Source organism: Thunnus maccoyii, chromosome 21, assembly GCF_910596095.1.
Source record: "Thunnus maccoyii chromosome 21, fThuMac1.1, whole genome shotgun sequence".
Lineage (NCBI taxonomy): Eukaryota > Metazoa > Chordata > Actinopteri > Scombriformes > Scombridae > Thunnus > Thunnus maccoyii.
This window is the reverse complement of record NC_056553.1, coordinates 22,501,917-22,515,775: the sequence shown is the minus strand read 5'-3', so window position 1 is coordinate 22,515,775 and position 13,859 is coordinate 22,501,917. Positions and strand designations below refer to the sequence as shown.

The 13,859-nt window shown below is 40.0% G+C and overlaps 1 protein-coding gene across 1 annotated transcript in view; it reads left to right on the top strand.

Moving 5' to 3' along the window:
• The window catches only part of gfod1 (glucose-fructose oxidoreductase domain containing 1), a 30,944-nt gene extending 23,924 nt beyond the window's left edge, over positions 1-7,020 (top strand). Inside the window, exons 2-3 of the mRNA XM_042399778.1 lie at positions 4,185-4,378; positions 4,484-7,020. Coding sequence (XP_042255712.1) covers positions 4,185-4,378; positions 4,484-5,224 — 935 coding nt within the window. The 3' untranslated portion in view covers positions 5,225-7,020. The remainder of the gene's footprint in view (positions 1-4,184; positions 4,379-4,483) is intronic.
• Positions 7,021-13,859: the final 6,839 nt, after the last annotated feature.

The following is a 13,859-nucleotide window of genomic DNA, read 5'->3' as shown; positions in this document are numbered from 1 at the left end:
CCTTGTCATTTTAACTATATTGATAGTTACCACCGGGCCACTGAGTAGATATGAAATGGTTTCTTTGTGCTGTAAACCATCCTGCAGATTCCCAACCTTGTTGTACCAGTACAATCTGCTAATGTTGGCAGCGGTCTCATTTGTTTAAAGTTATTATACAATGGCTGCAATCATGTTCAGATTCTGCACATGGCAAATTCAATGAAGAGTCAGTGAGTCATCATCTGTTCCATCCAATTAATTATAATGCCTCTCTGCCTCTCGTTTTCCTCTCTCTTTAATGAGATTAAAGAATTAATTTTTGTTTCTCAGTAGGTGATCATGAGCAGAATATGTGTTGGCAAGTGATCAAACAGTAGTCATGTTTAATGAGAAAACAATTGTTCTCCTGCTGTTGAATGTGTGTGTATCTGCTTCTCTATCCCTCTTCCACACTTCATCTAGAGTAAGGAAACGGCTTTACTGGTGGTGACAACACTTTTCTGTGTTAACCACTTGGACCTGGATTTGTTTGAGGAGTTTCGGTCCTCAGGTCTGTGAGACGACAGGATGTGATTTCTGTCTGTGAGGTTAGCTGATTCTCTCTGATGGGATGTCGGTGCTCGACACGTCAAGGGCACCTGAAGGCACTTGAAGGCATGGCGAGCAGACTGTCACCATTCACCGCTGCTGAGGGAAACACTACTTCTACTTTTAGAGGCTTATGCTGCCTTTTTTCTTTAATTTCCCCTAAAAAATAACCCTTTTCTAATAACATAGGACAATATTTCCACAATATCCCTGCTTCAATAATGAGTTTATTGTGACCTTTTTGTAACTACTACATACCAGACTATGCTAAGCTTAGAGTGACCTGATTTATTTTTTAGTTCATAATTGTGTGACCATCATAGTTTTGCTGTAATAACTGCATAATATCTATAGGTTTGCAGATGTTCTTTTTACTTTTTCTGCAAGGTCTCTCAAGCTCTCTCTCTCCGTCTTTCAACTCTCTTGGTTAGATTTGTCCTGTACATGAATTATTGATGTTGAGGGACTGAGCTACAGTGCTGGAGGTTTTTTCTGCTCCATTACTGCTCTCCCACTGGGCCACAAGCTTTACCTGTGAGTTGAGCTCCACTTCACCCCGGCTATCACAGAGTTAGGACAAAGAAGTAGTTTTTACGACGAGTTGTCTGATCTCTCAATGAAACGGTTTATAGCTGCTCTGCACGCTTGAAGGGGGAGTAAAAAGCCGTCCATCATAGAGACATGATATTGTTTAGATACGGAGATAACGGCACACATTTTCAGACAGTGTTGCACATGGTTGTACACATGGAAAATGAAATAGTTGCCTTGCCGATCACAGCATGAAGTAGGTGTAAATGTTGGTTTCGGAAAATTAGTTAAAAGTGTCAGATGTAGCCCCCAATTCTGACATCAGAACAGTGTTGGGGGAGGGGATTTTATGAACTGTTTAACCAACCAACAAGCACTTGAAGGATACTAATGCCTTTAGTGTGAGCTCAGCCACCCTGCAAAGGAAACTCATTTCAGCCGCTCATATCAACAGTCTCATTCTCATGTCACCAAAACTCATGATGACAGGTGAAGGTTGGAACATACTGTAGACTGACTGGTCCTTTTTCACCGAACAGTCCAGTACTACAGCCATATTGCTGCTGATGCCACGCCATTTTTAGATTGGCATATGCTCCTGCTACCTTTCACATTCTCATTTTTTCATGTTTTTCTTTCCTTTCATGATCTCCACTCTTTTTCTCTTTTCTCTCTGTTCATGCTCCTCTGCAGTGCTCACCTCTTCTTGTTCTGTACCTCTGTTCTCTGCTGTGCTCTACCAAATGTCACTTTGGTCCAATGTTATTTCATCTCTCAGCTGTTGGTTTACTGCAGTAGCTACTGTGATTTTCCATCGTGCCCATCCATCTTCTATTGGACGCACAACACAACCTCTCACTCAACACTGAAGGAGGCTGTGGCTGAGTAGCTTTGATGACTCAACAAGCTGACCTGTCTAAGCCAGCCTTGACCTTTCAGAGCGTTGGGAGGGGAGTGAAAGGTCATTGTTGATCTGAAGTGAAGCTGTTTTTATCTCTGTAAAGGTCACACTCAAAGCCTGAGATGACACCTAATTATAGTCATGAGTTGGAATGACACTGCATAAAAAGCATCGAGTTTAATTATCTTTGGCTTAAATGTTTATGTAGCTTTAATAATTTTGACCTTGCTGAAAAGCTTTAGATGTAATTTGGCCAAATTGTGAAGAGAATAGTTGTGGAAGAGGGAAATCTGCCTTTAGGCATTTTAGTAGCTAGCCAAGCTATTGTTCTGTAAATGCTGAGCTCAATATCAGTGCCAAAAAAATCAGTCAAGGGCATTTAGCATTTACCCAGAAGGCCCTCACCCAGGGCAATGCATCGTTCCAGTATCTGTTTGTGTGTATTGATGCCAAAAAGAAGGAGACGGGGGTGCACTGTTGTTGCTTGGCTTTGTGTGTCTACAGAGGTTGGGTGGTGGGTGGGGGCTCCCACAGCGCTCCTTTAGAACTGGGTCAGAGGGATTAATTTCCTTGCCTGGCCTACTGGAGCTAATGGCAGATTAGCATGGGAAGTTTCACTTCCATAACAGCCCTCCACCCACAACCCTCAACCAGGACTGGAAGCGCAGCGGCATGTTGCTGTTCACACTGCAGGGGCTCCACAAATGTGTGTGTAAAGTAGTGCCACTATACCTTGTACTATAGTACCTGCTGACCATGTGTGACTGTGGCATTGAGAGGACGTTGTCGGCTTTCTGCACAACAGCAAAACAAGCCACAAGAACATCTAGATGTCACATTGGTCAAAATAAATCCTAGATGTAGTAATAGCCCGTCAAAGCTGTAAGGTTTATCCAACCAGTTTTTTTCTTTTCAGATTAAAATCCAGTTTTTACATCCATGTGAACCAACCAACCAACATGTGTTTGCATATTATACTCCTTCCCTGTGAGGATTCTAAATGCTGAACTTTAAGCCAATTATCATGTAGAAATGGCAAAGATTAATTGGTTCCAGCTAAAATGCAAGAATTTGCTAAATTTGAATTTATAGGGATGTTTGACAGGCAAAACAAGCATCTGAAGGAGTCAAATTGGACTCTGGGAAATTATAAAGGGCATTTTTCTGTATTTTCTGGCAATGTAGAGACTGAGCGATTAATGAAGGGTTAAAAACATGATCAACAGATAATGACAATGATCATGAGTTGCAGACCTAATCCTAAGGAACAGACTGTGTACCTGTGACATGACATTGGAAGGTCAGCTTCACATCCAGTTAACGATCTATTCTGCATGTCATTCATTCGTTGGCTCCAGTCTGTCTCTCTCCAGTTGACTGTCCAGTAAAAAAGGAGATGCCATAACAGAAAGGTTTCTGTCTGTCTCTCTTCACATAGCTACCCAACCTTTTCTCTGTGCTGTGTTTGGGTGTTGTTGGCACCAGTGGGCATTTTGATGTGCTGAAAGTGATTTTAATTAGTCTTCATGCATTGCCTGTAGGCTCATTCTTTCCTCCCCTCTGCTTCACTTCTACACTGTTGTTTTTATCAACCTTCCATCAGGCCTCCAGTAATACCAGCGAAGCCTGTCTGAAAATCTCTGAGCTGTGCAGTCTTAACTCACAGCCAGACAGTTATGACTTGCAACAACTTGCATGCCTGCCAACACTAAACCCTTCTAAATTGCATTTAAGATTCAGATTTAGCAAGATTTAGCATCCTGGTTATTTTTTACCATTTTATTTTAATTGTGGAAATGGATTTGAATGTCAACATTAATCTCCTTGTAGTAGGCAACAATGTCAATGGCAAGTCTTTTTGAGAGAATCCTGTTATACTATAAAGTTCCCATGACTCAGAGCAGAAAGCCCCGAAAGTTTAGGAATTCTTGAGTCAGCTATTCTGGGAGTTGCCACATTTTGCAGCAATGCATTGTTTCTTTGGGGGATGTTTTTATGCACAAGAGGATATTATGTCTGCGAGTGTTGTTAGTGTTGACCACATTACATCACTCTCTTCTTTGCTTGTTCCCTACCTCCTCTCTTCATCTTGACGTTGCAACTGTAGACGAAAACAGTAGATTTAGGATTCCTCAGCAAAACAAAAAATGCTCATTCCCAACTGTCTCTCCTCCTTTTTAAGGTATTGGCAAGAACGTGATCTGTGATCGGACAGCCACACCTCTGGATGCCTTCCGAATGATGTCAGCAGCCCAGTACTACCCCAAGTTGCTGAGCATCATGGGAAATGTGCTACGGTTCTTGCCGGCCTTTGTTCGAATGAAGGAGCTGTTAGAGGAAGGATACATAGGGGAGCTTCTGGTCTGTGAGGCTCAGGTATGACAAAGTCTTTCATTTGCTTTCTGATCATTGATGAGAATGACAACGATGTTAGTGTTAATCAAAAAGATCTTGTCACATTGTCTCCTTTTTGCCCTAAAGGTCCACAGTGGCAGTCTACTGGGGAAGAAGTACAACTGGAGTTGTGATGATCTGATGGGAGGAGGGGGCCTGCACTCTGTAGGCAGTTACATCATCGACCTTCTTACTTTTCTGACGGGCCAGCGTGCAGCAAAAGTCCATGGCTTTCTCAAGACCTTCGTCAAACAGACAGACCACATCCGGGGCATCCGTCAGATCACCAGCGACGACTTCTGCACGTTCCAGATGGTACTGGAGGGAGGCGCTTGCTGCACCGTCACGCTCAACTTCAACGTGCCCGGAGAGTTTCGGCAGGAGGTGATCGTCGTGGGGACCGTTGGGAGGTTAACGGTCACAGGAACAGACCTGTACGGACAAAAGAACAGCGGTGGTGGAGGAAGCGGTGGCGGCCCTGAACTCCTGCTCAAAGACACCACGCCTCTTGAGAAGGCTTCGTTACCAGAGAAGGCCTTTAGTGACATTCCGTCCCCATATCTTACCGGGACGATCCGCATGATCCAGGCCGTTCGGCAGGCCTTTCAGGACCAGGACGACCGGCGGACGTGGGACGGGAGGCCTCTGACGATGGCCGCCACCTTTGAGGATTGTCTTTATGCGCTTTGTGTGGTGGATACTATCAAGAAATCCAACCAGTGTGGAGAGTGGCAGAACATTGTGGTTATGACAGAAGAACCGGAGATCAGCCCGGCCTACCTGATCAGTGAGGCCATGCGACGGAGTCGGATGTCACTCTACTGTTAGCCTCCTACCGGTTACCATAAAGACTGGGGGTAGCAGCGGATTGGCCTTGGTATTGTTGGAACATAGTTTTGATACAACTACCAGTTTCAGTTCTTAAATTTGTCACTGGTTTGTTTTAAAAATCTGCATTGTTGCTGTTACAGACAGGTTATACCACTATGATAAAGATATGGTTTCCTGATACCCTGCCTCAGCAGTAAAGGAAAAGCAATGTGATTAATAATTAAACATTTATTTATAAGGAATCATTTCCTGTTTTTTCCCATTTGAGAGAGGACTTGAGCCCTTCCAGGGAGATGCACTTCTAAATCAAACTGATTCATGCAACAGAATGACAAGATGCAGTCCTACAGTGGAGGGAGATCAGGGAGTAAAACAAATGCTACTGTTTTCTGCTTGACCGTAAGGGTATTTCACCTCTCATCTCTGCTCCTCTTCCACATGACTGGGTCTGGAAGATAACACCTTACACTGTGGGTCCGAATGAGGACAGCCAAGGAAGAACGATAGTCCTCTCAGTTAAAACTGTGCCGCTGTATTGTTGCTATAATCTGAAGTACTTGCTAGTTTTACCAAGTGAATGTTTCAAAAATCAGTGTGCTTGATAGTTTCAGTCTCTGTCGGCTCTGTATGCTTCATCTGTATGTTTGAAACGAGAGAAAAAACTCAATAGTTTGGCTGGTGGGTTTTTCAGAGGGGTTTACATTCTGCTTTATGTATGCAATATATCCAGGCTGTCTCTTATTCTAGTCTGGAGTGAAGGGTTAAGATACGCCGTATCAGTTACAGTAGCCTGTGCATCAGTTTGTGAGTCCTGCAAGTCATATTCTGTAGACTGTATGACTTGGCAATCTAGCCATACTTTGATGTTCTTATTTATCTCATGCTTTTTCTGTCAACATGAAACAGAGGCATGAAATACACTGAATTCCTTGTGGTGTGTTAGTGCACATCTGTACTGAGCCTTAAGAGTGGATATTAATATAGTCTTGCGCTAAATTGCAAATGAATGCTAAGCTATATGGAGGTTTTATCCTCATTTTGTAATGCAGTGGGCCATCCCTGCTGCAAGTTATTTAGCATTTAGCATGTTTTATAAAGCCCCTTTAACATGCACAATGAAATGGAGGCTTGTCAGTAAGCATTGCATGAGAATTCAGTTTGACCTACAGTAAGACTTGAAACCAATGGCACACAGTTGCACTCAAGTAACTGTGGAGCATAGTAGGGTAGATTGTGGAGTATTAGCATTTCTTTCAGCTTCTGTCAGAGGTGTTACATGACAAGTGTGGTGTTAATCTATATTTTACTTGTCAACAAATCCATGAAAACAAAAAATCAACAATGAATTTGTCTGTCTCTCAGTACTTTATAACTTACCTAGCCTGTCTGTGGCACTCGGCTCCAAGCCCACTGGTTCCTTAAAAACTTAAATCTTAAAGCTGCACCAATCCATTTTTTATGAACAATGGGTCAGATCATGTGAAATGTGAAAGGGACACCCATAGTGATAAACACAGAGAATTATCACTTTACTCGGCAGTTCTCAGCTCAACAGTGTATTTTAGCATCTTTCAGCTTGTTGTTTTGGTTTTACAGCCTGCATTTTTAATGTTTTGGTCCAGTCTCATCAACCTTGATTTCAGCTGCAGCAGGCAGCAGTTTTCATTGAAAAAGGTCTGATGAATTCACTACATGCCCAGTAGGAGTTGATGGACATTAAAACAGAGCTAAAAGGAGAGTGACTATAGGAATTATTTTTATTCATTATATGGGCAAAAACACAACTCCAAACAAATGCAAATTTTGCTCCATATCTGCTTGATGTGTAAATAGACACCTGTTTTTTAACTGTTTTATGTCGATGTTTTGTTTACAGCTTGTTTTACTGCCACCAAATGGCCCAAAAAATCAGTTATTACTGGTTTAGCTCACAAATGTATAATTTCTTTTCTTTTCTTTTTTTTTTTTTTTTTTTTTTAAAATGTTAGTATTATCCTAGAACAGCTGGGCACTGTAGTTTTTAGCAAGCATTACCCAAATAAGAGTAAATTGCACATTTATTGTGCATTATTTCCAGATGGTGAGTGATTAATGGTTGACTAAAACATTGGAGCTCTATGGCACAGAGTAAGATATATCGGACAATAGTTCATTTCATTGTTGATTTTAGTCTTTTCATTTGATTTGATTAGAATAAGAAAAATATAGAATGGCACCAGACTTATCCTTTAAGGCATCGACTACACGCATCATGAGTGCAGCTGTTATTAAGAGCTTCAGTGCAAAAGAGTATATTAATAAAGAGAGCCATTGAAGAACAAGAGAGAGAGTGAGGTTTTAAACCAAACTGTGATCGAAGGGATGTGTAGCATAAATATACTGAGGAGAAGCTCATCTGTGATGCAAAATCCCGCCTGAGTCTCACAGTTTTTTGATATCCTTTCTGCCTCATTGTGACATTGAGACAAGCGAGAAAAGTGAAGTTGTTTTTGAAGTTGTTGCAGAAACATTAACCACTCATTGTATTTTACCACCTGTCCAGCACTAAGGAAGCTAAAACAAACCATCAGAAAGTGTTTGCAAATACGATTTGACCCAGGTTTGTTCTGACAGGTGAAAGAACAACACTGACCCACAAGCCAAAAGATTGATTTTTTATGCATCTCTGTTCCCCCTGTGTGGTTTCAAGTTCTGAAACTGTGCTGAAATACTATCTATGTAACGACTACTGAAAATGTACATATGGAAATATTATAAAACAACAGTATGTGTTTGTCTAAAGAAATAAACAAGTACTGTATGTATTTTATTTGTAAAAACCAAGGAACTGGAACATGTTTCGATGAGTGTTAAGGTATTTATTATTTGTTTTTGTTGTTGAAGCTTTGTGGACTCACCTGCAGTGTATTTGAGAGATTAACAGCAGGCTGAGGCCTCGGAGCATTCTTATAGTTCCCATCTATGAAATATTGACCAAAATAGTCTTCTTTTAAACATGCTGTTGTGGAAAGCTTTATGTTTGCTCTTATGGATGCATCATAAATCACATATTATAAACTGTTACTATTTCTCTTAAGACCTCAATCATAATCTGGCGTTATTAAACACATCATCCAGTACAAACTCTGACAGGAAAGTCACCTGTTTTAACAGCTCATAAATACTGTTTATAGTGTAATGTCTGGCCCCTTTTATTGTCTAGTGTTTTGATTTAATGTGTCACCATGCTTTTCTGAGAGGTCAGGACACAAAACCCATGCTGCAGTGTGATCAGCTAACCAGAAGTGTAGTTACAAATTTTAGAAAAAAAAAAAAAAAAACAAGTCTGCTAACCAGTCTGCCATAAAAAGCTCTGAGTCCAACACTGATAAGCTATCACTCTTTCAGATTACTCATGTCATATATATTGCCCCTTGTGTCACAAGCGCCTTATCAAATATGCATATAGACTTTCCCCTTTTGTCAGATAAGAGTTCTCAAAATATAAAAATGTGGACATGATGTGGAATTCTCTGTTCAGGGTTGAATTTGTGTTTTGAAGTACAATGTTTAGTTCATTACTTTTCTTATTTCTTGATAAGATGCATAATCAGGAGGCCTAGATTTTGTGACATAAACTTGAATTTTTGCTCAGTTATAGAAGACACTGGATAGGCAGGTATTTATAGGAAAAATGAAAGACAAAGAAAAGGTCCACATTCCTAATCTCCTGTGTTTTTATTGTCATTTGTAATTGTCCCATCAATCCTGTAAACGTGATTTATTACTTTCTGATTTATGGCTGTGCACTATAGTAGTCTTGGCCTTGTTAAGCCCTATTGAGTCTGATTTGGATATGAATGATTTCCCTTTCCCGTTGGTGAACTGATAAATGTGTACAGGGAATTTGAGGTGAGTCTAGACCTGTATCAAAAGTCAGACAGGCAAATACAGGCGATGACTTCTGCTCACTTTTAATGCAATCTAATGTGAAAGTGGGCTTGCTTGCAAATTTTTTAAATGAATTAACTTGCTTACATCATTAGTGAGTATATTGCTGTATGTTCTGAGATGAAAGTGAATAGATACCAGTGATGGCAGGAATCCTAGATAGGGAGATAAAGCCTGTGGTCTGTACCCCCCTCAAATCCTTCAAATAGTTTGGTCCAGTTGTCTCGTACCTTGCTTTCCACAAAAGAAAGGTCATGCCATTGTGATTTACAAGGTTACACAAATTGAAAGTTAATCATTTGTTTTCTGCAGCTTCACCACCAGGATCTATTCCATGCTGTAGTTATTGGTAACATTTAATTTGCAGGTCTGTTATGTCCTAATAATTTCCTGAAAGTTTCCTGGAAGGAAGCATGTGATTTGGTACAAAATACAGTTAAAATACAGACAATAAATTCTGAGATTGTTATTTTGGTTATTCATAATAAGCTGTGTTGAGTTTATTATGGGTTTTCAGAAAAATGTCCTTAAAACAAATTACGTCTGTTCAAGTAAATATATTATTTAGTTATATATATCATTCAATTGGAAGATTTGTATTCTTCATATATGTTGAAATTTACGTATGTAAGTTTGTCTGCGGACAAATTTGACATTTTTGCATGTTCAGGCTCATCTTTCTTCCAGTTGCATTTCCAGGAAACTTCTTAGACAGTTGGAAACTATTAGAAATTTTTGAGAGATGCAGCAATGACACAAGTCCCTATTCTGCACACTCACATCAGTGCTGCTATCATGTTCCTCAAGGAATTATTTGGAAAATTCTGCAGGGTAAATTCAAAATTTATGGTCTCAAATGGTTTTCCAGTGATAGAACTATTACTGCTCACTAAACTGCAGAAACTCATCCCACAAAGAAACAGTTTGCATTCATACATTATCTGCTTCTATTTCTTTCTCTTTGTCCCTTTATCATCTGTTTTTGGACCATAGTATCTTGGCTGACATTACCCAGGACTTGTCTGTCTTTCAGGATCCACACACAATAGACCCAGTATGTTCAAATCAGCTCAGGTCTCATGCTGAGATTAAATCAACTATATTTAGTGTCCCTGGAGTGAAAAGGTGTTTAAGAGCCCACAGTGATTCCTAACATTAGCTTAATCAGACCTTCTTAAGTGTTTGAAAAATATATTTATTCCCAGCTGCCATGCTCTGTGGCAAAAGTGTTGTTAACATCGGCTACAAATTTAGAGCATCACATGTCATCAAGGCCTTTCATTTCACTCAGCGCAGATGCTTCAAAAATGCTAAAACAGACAATAGAGCAGGAGATGCATTTACTCTGCTTTTTCTGTGGTGTCATCATGATGCTGCTGGTGATGGTGATGCATGGGGGAAAGTATTCTCACATCACATCTCACATCATACTTATAACCTTTTACTGCTCATGAGTGAAGCATCTGCAAAGAGTTTTTAGTGACCCAGCTATGCACAGACACACTCCTCTCTGCATGGGGTTGCAATGGGCAGCGGTTTGAAACAGATGAGGCAATATCTGGGTTGGCTGCTTGAATATTTAATGAGTGGAATTTTAATGAGCTGATACAGTATGAGGATGTCATGCATTTGAAAGATGTTCACTTTTTGGTTTTAATATTTCTTGACTGATTTTTCAATGTTTTTTTTTATGTTGAATCACTGAATATTTTATTTTTTTATGCTTATTGAAAGGTTGTAACATGGCGGCTATGTTACAACCTTTGCTGGTGTTCAAAACACATCAAGTTGATGTTGAAATGATGACCATTGAAATACAGTACTGCAAAAGAGGACTCATGTTTCCCATAATGCAAATGTTCTTTAGATACTTGCTGGTTTGAATTTTTGTTGCCAAGAAATGTTTTTTGTTTTGTTTTGTTTTTTTATTGTTGTTGTTTTTTTGTCATTTAGCTCGCTGCTTGTGTCCCATTAAGGACAGAAAAAGCAGAAAAAGACATTGCAGAAAAATGAGAGAGGAATTCCAACTTTGCGTCTGCACTTTGACTGCTTTGTTTGCTGACAGTCGTGACTATGAATTGCTTGTTCCTGCTTTGCCAGCATTCGCAAACTGTTCAGAGGAGAGGTTGTTCAGAGAAAGGTTGAGGTGGAGGAGGTGGGATGGGGTGAAAATTGTTCATTTTGGAGATGAACAACCTCAAAGAGGTGCTTCTTCAGCCCTCTGAGACCGTTACTTAGCAACCGGATGCCACGTTGCCAAAACTAGGTCCTGTCTTGGATTTTTTTTTCTCTCTCTCTCTCTTTTATTTTCACTCACAGGGTAACACACCACCCTCACTTCTTGTTTGTCTACCCACCCTTCTTTTTCACATTCACACATTTTTCTTCCATCTCTCCCCCTCTTTCTCTAACTGACTGAACTCCCAACAGGGGTTTTACAGTTTTCAGAAAGGTAATGGTTTTTGATCTGCTTTTCATTGATCTGTCGTTTCACATTTTTCACAGAGTGAATCTCTGTCCTCTTTTTTCCCCTCTCTCTCTCTCTCTCTCTCTCTATCTATCTATTGTGAGTCAGGTTGAGGCCTGGAGGACAAGCTCACTGGTGCTTCTGCAGATCTTCCCCCTATTACTATTTCCTCTTCTCTTCTCTTCTCTTCTCTTCTCTTCTCTTCTCTTCTCTTCTCTTCTCTTCTCTTCTCTTCCCTTCTCCTCTTTTCTTTTCTCTCCTCTCCTCTCTTCTCCTCATCTCTCCTTTCCTCTCCTGTCCTCTCCTTTTTGAGGTCATCTTACATGTTTTTGGATCCAGGACTTAAGTTACCAAGGCAACCCCTTTATTAAAAACTTTAATAGGAGACAGATACAGGTCCCGAATGCCTCTCCTGAGCTGCTTTGTGAATGCTGACTCTGCTGTGTCTTGCTGTGCCCTTCACCTGCTCAAAGAAAAACAAATATCCATTTTGATGCTGTATTGTGACTATATCCAATATTTATTATGTATGTATATCGTTGATGCATGGACCTCTGTGCATACTGTAATTTGAGCTCTCAAACGCATATTTATGGGTCTTAATCTAGAGAATGTACTTACTGTAGGAATAATTTATATTTTCTATCCGTTAAGGACAATATGCCATTTTTAGGAGGTCAGTTGGTGTCACAGAAATAAAAGCTCCTCTGAGTTCTCTCCGTGCCGTAAAGCGTGATGGTGCACTTCTGTTGAATTACTCCTTCTCCCCTCCCCGTTTTCTTATTTGATTGACTGTGTGAAGCCTGTGTCAGTGTTTTACAATCGCATCTCCCCTGCATCAGTGCCCAGCACTGATTGAATGTGTGTGGGTGAGGGTGTGAGTGAAAGTGTGATTTTGTGTGTGTGAGCGTGTGTGTGTGTGTGTGTGTGTGTGTGTGTGTGTGCGTGTGTGTGTGTGTGTGTGTGTGTCTGCAACATGGTTTACGGCTTCAGCACTTGTCTAATGCTGCAGTTTCTATGGAATAAAAAACTGTGTACATCCATGATGACTCTAATTTCATTTTTTTAAATAATTAGTTATCTGTTGGTGAAAGGCTACAGAATTCACATCACGAGGGAAACAATTTAAACGTCTAATCTTCTCTGCGTTGATCTGGTTTTGCCTGTATTCCAAGTATGTAAGGTGAAACAAATGTAACCAATACAAAATACACCTATTGCTCAGTGTTATGTTATGATCATAATATTTTTTGATACAAAAGGGCAGGAGTGCTTAATCTCCTCCATGACTGCACACAGCATTTGAAAGTTTGTGCTGACCCCTGCTGGCTGCATTAGATGCTGCACATAACATCCCTCTGCAGCATACTGTAGCCCTAAGGCAACAGAAAGTCTTTTTCACCTGCACACCCACACATTTATGAATATTTTAAGTTTAACAAATTGTAATATCTGATGACATATTTCTGATAAATCAAATGAGGAGCTGACGTGGGTATAAAGTTGCATTTTGTGGTGGGCACTACCTTTTCAGGAAGCACCACCGCCTTGTGCTACAGTGCCAGAAAAGGATAACATCATTTGACCAACACCTTTAAATTAAGATAACTTTTTGGGAAAAAGTTAGGCAGTTAGGCTGTACAACGTTGCATTGAAACATAATTGAGAAATACTATGCTCAATGATGGAGTTGTATTATGATGTAAAATGATGACCCTGGCTGATGATTTAGCCACGGGGATATTTAAGGGTCTAAAGTTGAGTCTCAATGTTTTGACTGATACATTATCGGAAAACCTTGATCTTCTGAAAGGATAGTGTGAAATATTTTTCCAAAAAAAAAACATAATTTATGTGGCAGAGGCATCTGAATGCTGTGAAATCTTTCAAATCTTTGAAATCTTTCTGTAATTTTTATCTATCTATCTATCTATCTATCTATCTATCTATCTTTGAATTTTTGCATCCCATTGTTTTAAAAACAGTTAGTCAGACTGGACTCAAAGAAAGACACTCTTAATGTGGCACAGACAGAATGAATCCACTCAGACCTGTTAGAATAAAATGCAACAAAAAGTCAAAACCAAAAAGAAAATACAGTGCTGTCAGTGCTGCCTGATGAGGGACTTTTTATGTAGTGCACTTACTATAAATACAGCATTAATACAGCATTCATTATGTAAAACTCCAGAAATGGAGACAAGCAGGATGACTACAGAGTTTATGTATTCTGAA